This window comes from Triticum urartu, chromosome 2A, assembly GCF_056163025.1.
Source record: "Triticum urartu cultivar PI428250 chromosome 2A, HENAU_Tu73, whole genome shotgun sequence".
Lineage (NCBI taxonomy): Eukaryota > Viridiplantae > Streptophyta > Magnoliopsida > Poales > Poaceae > Triticum > Triticum urartu.
In genome coordinates, this window is record NC_141874.1 from 751,197,058 (window position 1) to 751,214,048 (window position 16,991).

General features: G+C 45.5%; 2 protein-coding genes and 1 pseudogene across 2 annotated transcripts; 2 read left to right on the forward strand and 1 right to left on the reverse strand.

Moving 5' to 3' along the window:
* The first annotated feature begins 2,851 nt into the window (after positions 1 to 2,851).
* On the forward strand, positions 2,852 to 6,207 carry LOC125540430 (F-box/FBD/LRR-repeat protein At5g22700-like). Its single transcript, XM_087545449.1, has 4 exons — positions 2,852 to 3,064; positions 3,583 to 4,415; positions 4,716 to 4,871; positions 4,961 to 6,207. The coding sequence occupies exons 2-4, from the start codon at positions 3,600 to 3,602 to the stop codon at positions 5,144 to 5,146; spliced, it is 1,158 nt and encodes a 385-aa protein (XP_087401575.1). The 5' UTR covers positions 2,852 to 3,064; positions 3,583 to 3,599; the 3' UTR covers positions 5,147 to 6,207.
* Positions 6,208 to 6,401: 194 nt separating this feature from the next.
* Positions 6,402 to 11,314, reverse strand: LOC125540427 (uncharacterized). The gene is made up of 2 exons (XM_048704044.2): positions 11,057 to 11,314; positions 6,402 to 9,748 (listed from the first exon to the last, which is right to left on the reverse strand). The coding sequence occupies exon 2, from the start codon at positions 9,732 to 9,734 to the stop codon at positions 6,813 to 6,815; it is 2,922 nt and encodes a 973-aa protein (XP_048560001.2). The 5' UTR covers positions 9,735 to 9,748; positions 11,057 to 11,314; the 3' UTR covers positions 6,402 to 6,812.
* Positions 11,315 to 15,182: 3,868 nt separating this feature from the next.
* Positions 15,183 to 16,585, forward strand: LOC125534593 (F-box/LRR-repeat protein At3g26922-like; annotated as a pseudogene).
* Positions 16,586 to 16,991: the final 406 nt, after the last annotated feature.

A 16,991-nucleotide genomic window follows, 5' to 3' on the forward strand; every position in this document is an offset into this window, starting at 1 on the left:
GGAGGTACAGGCGGAGGCAAGCGATTTCAATATGGTCCAAGCCTCGCGCCTCTTCCGCAAAGGCCTTACGACAAGTCCGAGGAGGAAAACGTAGCCATATCGAAGGCCGAGGTGGAAGCCCATTTTGCACCGAAACCGCCATCGCCGCCAAGTGAGAAAGTGCATGTGGAAAAGATTGACCACTTCATTCGTATGGCCAGAGCACCAGCTCCCAAGCCTGTTGACACAGACTATGAGCGCCACATCAAGAAGTTAAATCGAGCACGTCTACAGAAAGAGGCGAGCTCAAGCTCGAGCAAATCAGCTGGCAAAAGGAGCGGTAAAACCGTTCCCCAGCTGGGAGAACAGGCGGCGCAATCAATCCCCCCGCTTGTTGTGCCAACAACACATGAGAGTAGGCGCGCCCAATATTATTGTGGGCAAACCGTTAACGTTCCCGGGGTGGGCGATGTGGTAATAACCGAGGAGCATATTGCACAGGCTGAAGCGATCGGGATCACTGTTGGACAACTCCTCGATATCAAGCCCATGTCTCCGACTAGAGAGGAGGAAATAAAACGGAAATATGTACGGGGCCAACCTTTGGTCGAGCCAGACGAGGTCAAGAACCTCCCAACGAGAATGTATGAATTGCATCGATGGTACATGGACATTACCAAGATTTCTAATCGAGAGTCCCTCATGGTGAATGTCAAGGAGGAGCATTACTACCATGAGAAAGCTCTGGCCGTTGAGTATTCAGAACTGTTTCAGCTATACAATCAAGACACACTCGACAAATCTATCGTCAGTTGCTATTATCTGTAAGTGATTTCTTTCTGTAATTTAACTCTCAAGCTAGCTGTAGTGATCATTTTGATCAATCATTACCTGTAATTATCCTCACTATATTCTTTTCTGTGGTATTATGCAGGATGAAGATTTATAAAATGAAAAAAGGTGGACGATATGGCATTGAGTTCGTTGATCCAAATACCATTAATGAATACACATGAAAATTAGATCCATATTACGAAAAAAAGTGTAGAGGAAAGCATGCTAGAGTTCTTCAAGCGCCTCAAATACAATGAAGATATACTACTTCCTTACAACTTCGAGTGAGTCACACTGTCTTGTACTACAAATTCTGTTTTTGCCTACTAGCTAACTACATGTTTTTGCTTACATATGCCCGCTTAATTAAGACATGCAAACGTGTGTGCATGCAGATTTCACTGGATCTTGTTAATCATTAAAGTTGATAAAGGAACAGTTGAAGTACTAGACTCACTACTTAAGAAAGCAAGTGACTACACCATCGTGAAGGAGATAGTCAACAGGTAATTTCAATCATTATTAACTATATCTCAGCCTATTTAATTAGTTCGTCATTTCCTGATAACAACTATTTAATAACTCATTTATTTATTTTCTTTGTCGGCGGGCAGGGCTTGGGCAAAGTTCATTAGGGCCACTCCAGGCCCATGGAATCAAAATCTGAAATGGTATCGACCCCAGGTAAGCAATTAAGTAGTACTAGCTAGCTGCCATCTCTTTAATTATCATACTTGATTAATTATTATCTAATCAAATTCCATTCTCGCAAAGGCTCTGAAGCAGGCGCCGGGGAATTCTATTTATATATATGCATAATGTGTACAATATGTAGTATCGTAAAATACCAACAAACGAAAAAGAATTAAATGGAAAATACAAAATTAAATAAAAAAGAAATCATAAACCCAAACCCCCCCCCCCAACCTTTTAATACCGGTTGGTGACACCAACCGGTACTAAAGGACTCCCTGCCCCCGAAGTTGGCTCGTGCCACGTGGTTGCCCTTTAGCACCGGTTCGTGCTGAACCGGTACTAAAGGGGGGGTGCTTTAGTGCCTACACTTTAGCGCCGGTTACGAAACCGACACTAAAGGGCCTTACGAACCGGTGCTATTGTCCGGTTCTGCACTAGTGAATTTTCCAAAGTTAATTGGCCAGTTCCTTTTAAAATGTTTTTTAAGCGAAAACAACCAGGCTTTATTAATCAATCAAAGTGTTTATATTAATCAATAAAGGATCGTGGGGGTTGCCCAGCCAAACGTGTCTCCCTGGAGTGCGATAGACATCAAATCTAGCTAACCTATGAGCATCGGCATTCAAACCTCTAGATTCATGAAATAAGTTACAAGAAATAAGAGTCTTTTCCTCATCTCTAATCTCTTTAATAATTTCTTCACAGCTTCCTCCCCACCCTTCTGAATGTAATCAACAACCAGTTTGCAGTCTGAAGCCACCAAAGGGTGACGGATTCCCAGATCGTCCACCAATGCCAGTGCTTCTCGGCACGCTATTTCTTCAACTGTCCCCAAGTCTAGAAGGCCCTGAATAACCAACATTGGTGATCCAAGATAGGTGCCATCACGGTCGCGACATATTGCAGTAGCTACACCAACATCATGATCGTGGGAGATCCCTGCATCAACATTGAATTTAGTGCACCCTTCAGGAGGTGATCCCCATCTTGGCACAACTACACTCATCGGACAAGCTGGTCTTGCTTGTGGCACTGTTGGGACGCGAATCTGTTCCGGCTCGGCAATGTGTCCAGTCACGAACAAATGAGTTGTTTTTTTGAGCCAAACGAACAAATGAGTTGACAATCGACTCTGTTTTCTTTAGGGTTCAATGGACTCTGGTTAGAGTGGATATAATTGATATATTGTTTACTGGGAGTCCCGACCGTGGCCCACCGAGAATTCTGAGGATTCTTTTTATCATGTCATCATATTTGACAGATTTCGAGGCCCAAAATAGCAACCCATCGGCCTCAGCCCAGTGAGGCAGCAGCCCGCTCCCATTACTTCCTCTCCTTCGCCTAAAGAAAAAAAAATCACTTCCTCTCCTAACCGCAGAGAGGGACGCGGACGCCACCTAGCCCACTCCCATCACGCCGCCGGCCGGCTGGCCGCACGGTCCTCTCCACTCGCCGGCTCGCCTCCAACCTGCAGGGCGTCCGCATTCCGCACCATCACTGGCTCCTCCGCGGCGCCAGACCGGCACTGCCGACCTGCCGTAGCAAGTTAAGCAAGGTACATTTGACCTTCCTGCAGATCTGGTATGATGAAGATGAATCATTGATGCATACACTGCTCCTGCTTATACTGCCATTGATGCCAATTCATGTTCATGCCAGCCATACAATTGATGTCAATTCATGTTCATGTCATATCTCCTTTGATGCAAATCATGCAATTCTGCTTCCTGCTTATATACAACTGAATAATTGATGCAATTGCTTCGAAATGTACACATTTGGAACATATTTCCTGAACTGAAATGTTGTGAGACTTGGTTGAGCTATTTATGTCAAGGATGGTGGTATTTACAGCTTAAACTTTCCACAATTTTTCGCTCAAGGCTGCATATGTATTTCCCTTTCCTAATCTGTATGCTTTTACATATAAGGTTTCATTGTGTGATTGCCAACATGGTTGCTTCATGATTGAAATCGTTTCATGTCTTCGTGTGTATCAAGGATTTTTTGAAATGTGTATACCTGTGATTTTGATTATTTAGCTTTGCCCTTGCCCTTTGTGGATTCATGCAGCCGTCCTGCTTGATGAAATGCCGGCACCAACATCCATTCCCTGTGGTTCAAAAAGTGCGGGAGGCAACGGGAATGGTGTCGACAGGCTCAGCAGCCTGTCAGACGATCTGCTCCACCATGTGATGTCCTTCTTGCCGATGCCAGAGGTCGTGCGCACAAGTCTTCTCTCACCAAGATGGCGCTCTCTTTGGTGCTCTACACCATTCATCCGCATCGACGGCGAAGACTTTGTGGATCAATGCAAGCTGGAGAAGTTCGGGGACCGCTTGCTGCTCTTGCGTGACGGTGCTATTTCCTTGGATGAAGCCCGAATCCATGCCTACCGTGCTGATAGTACCACGTGTTCCGCATGGATTCGTCATGCCATTATGCACAAAGTTCGTCTCCTTCATATTTCTGGATTTCTCCGTTTGGATAGCACAGCAATGTTTCCTTCTCGGCACCTCAAAATAATCAGGCTGCAATCTGTCACGTTGAAACATGGGTTATTTAGGCCGTTGAACTACGACTGCCCTGTTCTTGAACATTTAGAGCTGGAGTTGTGCAGTGTCTGTGACCATGAGGAGATCTCATCAAGGTCACTCAAGGTTCTGCATATCAGTCACTGCCTCATTATCTCCAGTCTCCTGATTTGTGCTAGGAACCTTACCCATCTCTCTATCCTTCACCCATATGCTGGTGCTATAGTAACTAGGGATCTGTCTTCTCTGGTGACAGCTTTGATTAATCTAAGGTCTAAATCTTTTCATCATATGGGCACAGTAATGGATCATCATCTACTTGATGGCCTTCCGCATGCCACAACGTTGGAGCTGCATGCGCCATTACATGAGGTAAGAATGTCTTTTTTTCTTTTCTTACCCATACAAGTGTAGGTGAATGTATTTATCTGCTTTGCTGCACTTGAACTTGTTGTACGGACGTGGTGTTTGCTTTCTTTATTTATAAAACGGGGTGAAAGCCTATTTCGAGAGAGAATGTATTTGCTTGCCTAGTTAGTCTGCTTCTGGGTTCAAAGTTAAGGGACGGTCTTCTTTTTTTAAACTGACAGTTTCCCCTTGTATATGTTAGTATTATATTTTCTTTGCAACACTGTAACATGTTCCTTTGGTGTCTGATGGATGAATTTGAAGCGCGCATTTGAGGGAGGTATGCTAACATGCCCAACGTTTAGCAACCTGACAAGCCTGGTGCTGGGCGATTGGGTCATGACTGCTGACTTCTACCCATTGCACCGCATTCTCCAGCTCTCAGACAAGCTGAAGGAGCTAACTTTGAAGCTCGAAATGGTACTTACTGAGAAGTATATATGTCCAAGTACCAATTGGTCTGCTAGAACTCTTACTAACACTACCACCTTCGTGTTGATATTCTGCAGGAGGAATGCAGCACATGCAAAGCCTTGCCGCCAACAAGGAGAGCGCCGCCGTCGGCCTCAGGCAGCTACCCTTGCATCGAGAGGATCAAAATCTACTGCCGAGAAGAACATCCGAGGGTCGATGAGTTGGTGCAGGCGTTGCTGCCCATTGCCGGCAATGCGAAGATCAGCATCGAGTGGCCCTGATCCATGCTAAAGCAAGACCTCGTTCAAATATCTCTGCAAACACCACGAATAATAATTTATAACATGGTTTCTCTTCAAATATCTCTCCCCAAAAGCACATATATCAAGCATTGATATCAGGATGGGACGGCGCTGGAACTTGTGCTCTGTATCCACCAGGAAATTTCTTTGTTTGCGCAAGACTGACTTCTGAGTTATGTGTTGTGCGAAGTATTATTTCTCTGTAGATTAATCTGCCTTGTTTTTTCTTTTTTGCAAAATAATCTGATTAGTTAGTTACTGGTGCTAGCTGACTTGTACTATTCTGGTAGCATGATGCTACTGACTTATTTTGCCTCTCTTTTTATGAAGTATAAGTAGAGAGTCAGTCAGTCAGTACTCTGGTTTTACTTGAGCAAACGAGTGAATCTACTTCAGGATTACTCCATCCGTAAAGAAATATAAGTTACCTATATATACATCTGTGATCAGTGATGTGATACCTTCAGTGTAGACACAAGTGGAGAACAAAAAACCCTACTGTACTGCATAATGAAAACAAATAAGTACTCCCTCCGTAAAGAAATATAAGAGTGTTTAGAGATCTAAATGCTCTTATATTTCTTTACAGAGGGAGTACTACCTTAACAGTAACAGGCATCTTGATGGTTGTTTCTCACAGAGAAGTATCTTCACAGATTTGCTTACACATGCAATACCTCATTTGCTGACACATGGTGTGCCAATCAATCGCTTCTTTTTTGCCTTGTTTCCATTTTGCGCTTATCACATGGTGTGCCAATGCATGCATCCATCTTTTTAGAAGCCACAAATTTATGGGCACAAAATACTCATGAGAAATAAAATGCAAACATCATTAAAGGTTAAGAAAAAACAGGCAACTGGATAGCTCACTGCAAGGAAACAGAGCTCTACTTCAACTACTTCAATCAGTTTTGCGCTTATATTTTTCAAGAGATAAACTAAAGGAAAAACAAAATGCAGGCTGCATGCCAGTGAAACTTAGGAGCTAGAATGGCAGTGCTGATTGGGCAAGGCAAACACCAACACCTGGAAGAAAAACTATTTGAAACTCGGTTGAAAAATTAGAAGCACAAATGAATAATTGTACTTTTTAAAATAAATAATAATGGCATGATTTATGTTCAAAGATGTCGACTCAACAAAAAACCAGCGAAATCCAGCAGGCGCGTGAGTTTATCATCTCATGAGTAAATTTAACTGAAACCAAAACAGAAAAGAACTGAACTGAAACTTGACTGAACAAATAATACATTGATAGCATAGTTAAAAGTTCAGAATTCATCACACCAGCAAGCACTGATAGCATGGGAATGGAACTGAAACTGGTGAAATGGTGGTCATCAGTTGGCATCACAAATAACCATGCAAGGCTGCTATATGCATGCAGGTTAATTAACAATACGATTACACTGACAATTAATTTTCTTCATTTTACCAGCAGCTCGAGCTCGCCCTAACTACCAAAGTCTACTACTACAGTACTAGTTAAGTACATGGCTAAACCAAATGATGCTAATTAGCACATGGGTTTTTCTTTCTGCCAGAAGCAATGCAAGAGATCCACTGAGCACAAAAGAACATCATCTGGGGCCGATTGAGGGCTCCATGGACCACAAGTGTGCCCTGAAGGAAGCAGATGGTGCTAGACGATGGAACGCCTTTTCTGGCTGCCTCCTGACTCTGCCAGATGGACCTTGGAGCAAGGCTGGGAAGGTTTAGTCGCGGTGGCGCCATCTTCCTTCTTGGGGATGGAATGGGGCTCAAAGCCTGGCGGGCCAGCCCAAGGTACCACTGGCGGAGGAGGAGAGACTGCCGCATGCGCATGGAGGGGCTCGAAGCCAGGCGGACCGGCCCAGCCTGCTGAAGGCTGCTGCTGAGAGCTGTCGGCGACATGGCTTGACACAGGAGACCAATCCCTTTCAGCAGCAAATGATGAACTGGCTGACACAGATTCAGGCAGCTGAGACGTTTGAGAAGCAGCAGCATCAGTTCCCTGCCCCCGATAATCCTCTGCGTAAGCTGATTCAGCAGAATAGCACGGCGGCCAATACGACGATGTTGGCACTCCAACCGCCATGGTAGAGGGATCAGGGACTTTGAACTGGGAGTAGAGACGCCCCATGTAGCTGCTCATATCATTTGGATGGACATTGGCTATTCTGACCGCCAAGATGTGCCCCTCCAGCGGGTAACCGTTCATGTAACTGAGAGCCGCAGCAGCAGCATAAGTATCAGCGAATTTGACGAATCCGAATCCCTTGCTCACTCCGGTGTGCCGGTCAACGACTACCTTTGCTTGAGTGATTTGGCCGCATGGCAGAAAGATCTCGGTCAGCCTTTCGGTGGTGATATAGAGCGGGAGATGGCCTACATATAGGTTGGTCAAGTCAACCTCTTTCTGCTCATTGCCAGGAGGCACCTGTGGTGCTGTTAGACAATCCACCCGAGGCATTAGATTAGGAAGGCCTGCTACTCTCACAGCCAGGGTACTTGCTCCGATTTGGTAACCATCCATTTCATCAATTGCAGCAGCAGCAGACAAAGGATCACTGTACCTCACCATGCCATACCCATGAAACATCCTGGATTGCACAATTCGTCCAAATGGCCGGAAAAGCTCGACCAACTGATCGCCAGTTACCGTTGGTGGGAAGCCGCCAACATACAAGTTGGCCATGTCAATTTCTCTTGTGGGCGTGCCGCCAGCTGACTGTGATGATAAAGGAGCATGCGCTGCTGCAGCGGTTGGACAAGAGTCTGATCGCCTGACTACTAGACTCTTTCCACCAATCAGGTACCCATCCATGTGTTCAACAGCCGTGGTCACTGATGCTGCATCTGCATAATACACTAGGCTATACTCCAGATTGATCACAACCTTGCTGATCTTACCAAAGGGCACGAAAAGCTCAACCAGCTTATCAGCGTTCATCGACCGCGGAAGGTTAGTGACGTACAGTCTAGATTTCTTCATTTCTGGCGAGGGAATTGGTGAGCCTTGTACAACTGAGCTGGATGCAAGTGGTGAAAGGCCTGCGACTCTGACAATTAGAGTTTCCCCTTCAACCAGTGATCCATTCATTAGTGCAATAGCCTCGGCAGCACATTGAGAATTGGCAAATTTGACAAAGCCATAGCCTTGGTCCGCAGCCACTCTCGCATGGGTAATCTTACCAAATGGCGAGAAAAGTGCAACCAGCTTATCTGTGTCAATGGATGCAGGAATGTTGCAGACATATAGATTCGCCATGTCGATTTCCTTGATGGTTCTGGTTGAAGAGACCTCAGCCACTCGAACATCTATCTTTTTACCCTCAACCAGAAACCCATTCAAATGGGTGATGGCCTGAGCCGCATGATGAGAATCAGAGTACTTCACAAAGCCATATCCTTTGCTTAAACCTGTGGCTTGATCTCTGGGTACCTTTATATCAGTTACTTTCCCGAAAGGCAGAAAATGCTCGAGTAGCTTCAGCGTATCCATGGATAAGGGGAGGTTGCATACGTACAGCCTACACGGGTCAACTTCCTTTGATGGCAGACTGCAAGTTGCTGACACAGCCTGCATGGATGGATAGGATACTGATGGTGGAACTGCAGCTACTCTAACCTCTAATGTTTTCCCATCAACCAGGCGCCCATTCATGCGTTCAATAGCTGTTGTGGCACTACGAGGTTCAGCATACTTCACAAAGCCATATCCCTGGCTTACACCAGTGAAACGATCATCCGCCACTTTTGATCGAACAATTCGTCCAAAAGGTAGAAATAGCTCGATGAGCTTGTGAGAAGTCACAGAAGTTGGCAGGTTACCCACATACAGGTTAGTGTCATCCACTTCTTTCAGCGTGACACTGTCCTGAGGCAAAGAAACTGTGTGTTCTTGCCTCTTACACAAGTGGCTGTCCTGGTCATCAAACTGAGCTTTCCTTTTCTCCAACCTGGCAGCACCAAAACTTTCAGTACTGTATGTGTAACAAGATACATCAGTAGCAAACCTGACAGACAATCGTTTCTTGAACGGCTTCAATTCAATTTCATCAGTCACTGGTACCGCCTTGTGCTCATGGCTGCTGCCCTTTCTCAGTGTCCGTTTTAGGACCTCTTCCTCATTTTGTTCCTTCTTGATAGCCTGAACAGGACTGTACTTTTTCTTCACAAACTTTTCCTCATGAGCCACCTCAACATCACATGGCTCCACTTCACAGAGCTGATCCGTGAAAGGCTCCGCATAATACGAGTCCTGCTCACCACTGTCTTCTTCTCCATAACAGAGTTCATCAACAAAAGGTTCATCGTAACTGGACTCCTCATCTTCAAGTGGGGCGGCGCCATCGCAAGGCTTCTCTTCATTAGCCTCCTCTTCTTCTGCCAAAGGATCTTCGCAAGGATCCACAGCTTGTGTTTCTGGCTCACCCCCATTGCTGTCGTCATCATCATCATCATTGTAGAATTCACGTTCAAATGGTTCTTCTTCCTCTTCACTGCCTTCTTCATATTCAGCAGCAACAGCACTCATGCCATCCTCCTGCAGCTGGTCAGCCAGGTCACTTTTGCGCCCCATTCTTGCACCGACAACTGGTTCACAGAGGAGAAGATTATTTAGAAAAAGCAATACACGATATCAGTTCGTTATTAATTCGAATGATCAGCAAACATATAGCACAAGTATCAAATGACCAGCACACATATAGCACCGGTGCCTTGTAAAGAGAGAGAGAGAGAGAGAGAGAGAGAGAGAGAGAGAGAGAGATGCAAATGAATCGCTTGGCCAATACCAAGATGCGCGATTTGATAGCCACAGAACTGAATGGAACACACATAGAGAAGTGACACTCCCGCAACCACGACTGCACGAGAGACCTCAGAAAGTGTGGATCACCCACTTCCTCCCATGCTGGTCTTGTTTAATTTGGTGCTGAAACTAGTTCCCTTCCCTTGTTTGTGGAGCTGCATTGTACTTGCTAGTTTTCTACACTCAAGTGTAAGCTGCACAACATGCATGGTGTCTACGCCCTTAACCCGCATCCGAGCGATGCAATGTGTTGCATACACTACAGTAGTAAGTAATCGCTTGGCCGATATCAAATTGCACAATTTGGCAGTCACAAAACTAAAAGGAACACCCAAATCAAATGCCAGTAGAGACCTCAAGATCTAGTGTACGCCACACAACACGCATGTTTTCTACACTCTTAAGCCAAATCGAGCCACACAATGTGTTGCGCGCACTTTGGTATCCATCCACAAAACTAAAAGGCACACACATAAATCAAACAGCGTTATTCGATTTGGCATTGCAGCTAGTCCCCTCACTCCCCATGGGGTTTTAAGTGGTCTTAGAGGGGTGCCATACATCTGCAGCAGTCAGCGTGAGTGACAACCTCCCTGTCCCTGCTGCCAGTGCAGATCAAGGGCTGCATCCTGCTTGCTGCCAATTATCCAACACAAGGCACCAAATCTGCAGTTTTTTTGGCAACAGCAAGAACAATCCACGGCCGGACGGAACAATCCATTCCAGCACTTCCGTGGCAACCGTCCTACCTACTACATCTGCACTTCATTTCTTCATTCAGTTTTCCTTTTTGAGGGAAATTTCCTCATTCAGTTGATGTGGTCCGTGCTAAAAACCCCAGCGGAATCTCCGAATCGGAGCGCCCTGGAGCAGCGGAAATCGCAGCAGCCCGAAATTCTGCCCCTTTTGTGGCAAGAAACCCGCACCCAAAATAAGAAGAATCGGCCAAAACCAGGGGGCCAAAAACCCCATTCCTGCCTGCATGGGGAATCGGCCGCGGAAAGAACACCCAGTAACGGTGCGCGCGGGATGATCTACCGGGGAAGAAGCGGCCATCGGAGGGGAGAGGGAGGGAGAAGCAGTGGTGCTACCTTTCTTGCTCTGCCTCCGGGGACGGACGGCGACGGACGGAGACGGAGCCTGCCGTGCGCGCGCGAGGGGAGGGGAGAGGAGGCGTGGGGAGGGGAAGGTGGGGTGGTGGGTGGATAGGGGCGGGCGAGCGAGCAGAGCAGTCCCGGAGGAGTCGGAGGCGTGATGGTGGTGGGTGCGTCGTGAGCCGTGCGGCGTGTGATGAAGAGCAGAGCAGCGCAGAGCAGCGGAAAAGGAGAGGAAAAGCCTGTCTTTTTGCAGGTGCAGCCGAGGGAGGGAGAGAAGGTGAAGGGAAATGTGAGAGGGAAAGGTAATTTGCGGCTATCCCAGGGGCTTCTGAGGGAGAAGGGAGGGGGGATTTTTGCTGCCGTGCCTTGTCTTGTTCTGCGGAGCAGGGGCCTTGTTAGAAAACTTGAGCACAAAATAACCTCTTCACCAGATTATTTTGCAAGATGACCTTTTTTTTTGCAACGTCAGGGCCCGTGGCGTTTCTTATCCATATGGAAACGACAAACCCTTGCGTGTTTCTTCCGTGGCCCACGGTCAAGCCACGCCCGCGTTTCTCACCCTACGTGGCACGCTTGAAACGCCAAGTGTCATGCCGTTGCTGCCCTGAATTAAGTAGTTCAAGCGGGGCCGTGGGTGGGACCTAGCCCAACCGCAGCCTCCCTCGGTGTCGTCTTCCCCAGTCGCCAGAGATGAACATGCGTTCCCCAGTCGAGACTAATTAGGAACAAATAATCTTAGGATTCAACACGATATTTTTTTTCTATCTCTAAATCCAATACTACACAATAGCAAGTACTTCAACACAACTAGTATATCTTCCTTCTAAACGAAATCTAACCCAAACATCTTCAAACAAATCACAAAAAACTAATCTTAAGGTTCCACCATGTTCCACCATGGCTCAAACATCTATAACGTATTATGTAGGATGTTTGAGCCGGACAAAATGATCCGATGGACCCTTAGCGAAGCATGCGAATGGTACCAAGGATTTGGGTTCGACATTGGAACCATATCTAATTTCAGATGATGGTGCCGACGATTATGGTGTTGAGGATGAAGAGAACGAGCTGGGGTGGGCTAAGCCGGCCACGGAGGAGGATCGCTTCAGCCTCTTTAATGGATGAGTTATCCATCCAGGCCTTTTTGTTGACATCAGAGAGTGGAATGGGGCTCTACTTACTTGTACCTCCTGCCTTCACAACAAGGCTACCTGAAGCCGCCTTGCTGTTAGAAAGCATGTCGATATGGTTTTATTGTGCTGTCTAATGTTGTTCCTAATGGTTATGTAGGACTCCTAGATGGGATGAATCTTCACAGCTCTCCGCAACACGGTAGAATATTACGGTCGATGTTTGATTTGATTCTCAGAATGACAACAAAATCATGCCTTGAATTTTGATTTTGCGGCCAGCTATACACTTGAACATTTTTCAAGAGATAAAGAACCGCAGGGAATGAAACTTAAAAGTTAATATCTTTATGCTAATGAAACCAAGAAAGTTTGTTTGATATGCTGAATAGGGGATTTCTTGGATAGTCCTCTAGTGAACAGGGGGCAGAGAACATCTTTGTCCAACTGTATAGTTTATTACTCTTAGATATAAAACAAATAGGCATGCATATATTGGAATGGTGAAACAACTGTATTTCGGCTTTTCATCATCGTATTACTTGCATGGCATTCTACTCTTTACTCATCTGGACTAGCATTTTTAGGTCATATTTCTTGAGTGGAGCATTGAATTGAATATGTATCATGGCATCAATACTCCTTCGGAATTATAGCACAACTCCCATTGTGAATTAGATGTGAAACATAATTTCTGTTACTTCTTAGCGAGGTTAAAGTTGATGTCTTGTTCGGTCTCTTAGCCGAGTTCAACCCATGATTTTATTTATCTGGCTTTGGTGCTGATTGGCCGTTTAGATGTGCAGTTACCAGCCCCAATGACACGGTGCAGCAATGCAAATAATCCTCCTCTCGGGGTGATTGCCAGAGTACCATCCCATTTAGATTCATTAATTTACCCCACACCCCTCAAACGCTCCCCATTTCAGAATAACTTCTCAATAGATCTCCCTTTGAACTCATACATTTGTTTCATCCACCCATTTGGGGGTAATTTATCGCCATTGTTGTTGTAAACAGAACTATACGAGCGGCATGCATTCACAAATAGTGGATTTTGTATGCACACATTTGGCACAAATGTATGAGGGTGTATTTGGTAGTTGCATGATCTAAGATATCTCCTACTCGGCCCATTATTCATTGTTTGGTACAGGGCATAAGGTTTAATTATTATTTTTTCAGGAAAAGTCTTCTATCTCATTCTATTGATTATCAAACAGAGTTACATTGCCCCCGCAAAAAAAACAAAGCTACAGTGTTCAAAAGCAAAGGCAAGAGGAAACTAGGGGGGGTCATCTACCCAAAAACAAGCTTTGTTGGAATTTCATCGAAACATTTCGCCCTCTAGCATAGTATGCGTAACTGTATCTATAATCAGACCGTAGGATGATTTTTTTTTTTTGAATTCCCAATTGCTCGGCAAACCATAGAACATCCCTTGCGGTTTTTTTTTCTTTTGAGATTTTTTTTAGGTTTGTTTTTTTCTTTTGAGATAGAAGACAATCCCCTTGCGAAGCACGGGTGGGCCATAGCCCATCCAGAATTCTGAGAATTTATAATTTTATGATGTCATATTTGCAGATTTTGAGGCCCAAAACGGCAATCCAGCGAGGCAGCGGCCCACTCCTCCCATCACTTCCTCTCCCATCGGACGGACAGAGAGGGGAGCGAGACGGGCACACAGCCGCAGCTAGCGCCGCTCCCCTCCCTCGGCCGTCGCCGTCGGCCGCACGGTACCCTCCCTTCGCCGGTCGCCTCCAACCTGCAGGGCGCCCGCAGTCCACACCATTGCCGCCTGCTCGGAGGCGCCAGACCGGCACTGCCAACCTGCCTTAGCAAGTTAGCAAGGTACTCCCTCCGTCCGGGTTTATTAGGCCTCTTAGCATCACAAGCATGTCCTTTTTTATAAGGCCTTGCTTTGGAAAGGTGCATGCATGCAACCATTTCATTGGTTGTATTGAAAGCCATTGTTGTTGGTGCCATGGCTGGGAAATTAATTCACTTTATGCATATTTTTTCATTGGCTGCATGCATGTGAGAGAGTGCATTGGGAGTGGAATGGAAGAATTAATGTGAGCAATTTACTATGTGTCTTGGTCTAAAAGAAGTTGTCTTTAGGCCTAATAAATCCGGACGGAGGGAGTACAATTGATATCCCCTTCCTGCAATTCTGCTTACCAAATCTGGGAAGATAAAGATGCATAATTGATGCATGCAGTGCTCCTGCTTATGTTGCCATTGATGTAAATTCATGTTCATGTCAACTATAAAATGATGCCAAACATGCAATGATGCTTCCTGCTTATATACTAAAGTGAGCACATGAACTGTTAACTTATTTTATACCCCCTCCGTCCCATAATATAAGAGCGTTTTTGACTATTATGGGACGGAGGGAGTAGATATTTGAGAAGAACTTCCAAATAATGGCCGGAACTCTCTTCATTAAGAGTAGTTTTGTAATGGGCACAAAATTCTGTTTGTGTCTGATTACCAATTTACCATGCTCTGCATCTAGCACCAATGCACCATCTTTGCTGCTACTGTCAAGTGTTGTAATTTAAATTGGAATGCTTAGAAGAATACAGAATACTTTTCGAAGCTGTGATTATTGGGTTCTTTCGATATCTTAGAGAACATGATTGCTCCTATATTAGTGTGTTAATAGAAAGGTGCTACCCGGTTCAACTTTTTTTTTGCTTACCAGTTTCTCTGAAGCAATGTCGTAAACACACCTCTCTAGAACTAGAAGGGTGGTGGTATTTGCAGCTTAAACTTTCCACAGTTTCTCGCTCCCTGAACTATATGCGTTTACATAATGTTGCATTGTGTGACCGCCAACGCCAACGCAGCTGCTTCATGATTGAAATCGTTTCATGTTTTCGTGTGTATCTTGGGTTTCTGCAATGTGTATACCAGTGATCTTGATTATTTAGCATTGCCCTTGCCCTTTGTGGATTCATGCAGCCGTCCAGTTTGATGAAATGTCGGCACCAACATCCATTCCCCGTGGTTCCATGAGTGCGTGAGGCGGCAGGAATGGTGTCGACAGGCTCAGCAGCCTGTCCGATGATCTGCTCCACCATGTGATGTCCTTCCTGCCGATGCCGGAGGTCGTGCGCACAAGTCTTCTCTCACCAAGATGGCACAATCTTTGGTGCTCTACACCATTCATCCGCATCGACAGCCAAGACTTCATGGATACACACAAGTTGGAGAATTTTGTGGACTGCTTGCTGCTCTTGCATGACTGTACCACTGCCTTGGATGAAGCCCGAATCTCTGTCCACTGCGTTAACGATACCAAATGTTCCGTGTGGATTCGTCATGCCATATGCACAAAGTTCGTGTCCTTCATATTTCTAGATCTCTCAGTTTGGATAGGACAGCAATCTTTCCTTCTCGGCACCTCAAAACAACCAGGCTCCAATCTGTCATGTTGAAACATGGGTTATTTAGGCTGCTGAACTACGACTGCCCTGTGCTTGAACATTTAGAGCTGGAGTTGTGCAGTGTCTGTGACCATGAGGAGATCTCATCAAGGTCACTCAAGGTTCTTCATATCAGTCAGTGCCACCTTACCTCCGGTCTCCTGATTTGTGCTAGGAACCTTACCCATCTCTTTATCCTTGACCCAGAAATTGGTGGTATAGTAACTAGGGATCTGTGTCTTGTCTGGTAACAGCTTCGATTAGTCTAATACCCAAATATTTTTATCATACGTACACAGTACTGGATCATCATCTACATCTACTTGATGGCCTTTCACATGCCACAACGTTAGAGCTGCATGCGCCATTACATGAGGTAAGAATGGGTTCTTTTCTGTTTCTTACACATATGATGAAACATGCTCAATGTTGCTAGTCTAAGAATATTACTTTCATGTCTGATGGATGAATTTGAAGCGCGCATTTCAGGGAGCTATGCAAACATGCCCAATGTTCAGCAACCTGACAAGCTTGGTGCTGGGCGATTGGTGCATGACTGCTGACTTGTACCCACTGCACCGGATTCTCCAGTGCTCAGACAAGCTGAAGGAGCTCGCTTTGAAGCTCGAAATGGTACTTTACTCAGAAGCATATATGTCCAAGTACCAATTGGTCTTCTACAACTCTTACTGACACTACTGCCTTGATGCTGATAATCTGCAGGATGAATGCACCACACGTGCAAACTCTTGCTGCCAATAAGGAGAGCATCGCCGTCGGGCTCAGGCAGTTACCCTTGCATCGAGAGGATCAAAATCTACTGCCAGAAAGATCATCCGAGGGTCGATGAGTTGGTGCAGGCGTTGGCACAGACTGCCTGCAATGCGAAGATCAGCATCGAGCGGCCCAGATCCATGCTCACCAAGAACTCGTTGGCAAAGTTGATTTGTTGTTGAGACAGTGTTTTGGAGACGCCGAAGTTCCCTGGTCCATGCATGTGATGGTTGTTGGATCTGAACTGCTTCGTCAATGTAGGCTGGGTGATGGATTCTGGTGGGTATTTAGTCTAGTTTCCCCAGCTTTCATGTGCTTGAACAATTATACCTGGAGCATTGCCTTGCCTGCACAACGGCTGAGAAAATCTTTTCGAATGGAATGTGAGCTTCCGAATTATTGGCAAATTTGCGGTTCCCTGTTTATATTAGCTATCAACTTTAGCCTTCCACAAAATAAACTAGCCCGCTTTTGACTAAAAATCTTTCAACTTTCATGTGCTGGGAAAAAAAGAATGAGCAGTTGGCTTCTGAAAAAACTAATATGGGCTTTCACCTTGTACATTAAAGAATTCTCTTGTGCTTTCGG

Coding starts and splice junctions, on each gene's coding strand:
- LOC125540427 (XM_048704044.2), bottom strand. CDS start 9,734: ATGGGGCGCAAAAGTGACCTGGCTGACCAGCTGCAGGAGGATGGCATG.
- LOC125540430 (XM_087545449.1), top strand. CDS start 3,600: ATGCCGGCACCAACATCCATTCCCTGTGGTTCAAAAAGTGCGGGAGGC. Junction 4,416..4,715: donor TGCATGCGCCATTACATGAG/GTAAGAATGTCT, acceptor ATGAATTTGAAG/CGCGCATTTGAGGGAGGTAT. Junction 4,872..4,960: donor TAACTTTGAAGCTCGAAATG/GTACTTACTGAG, acceptor GATATTCTGCAG/GAGGAATGCAGCACATGCAA.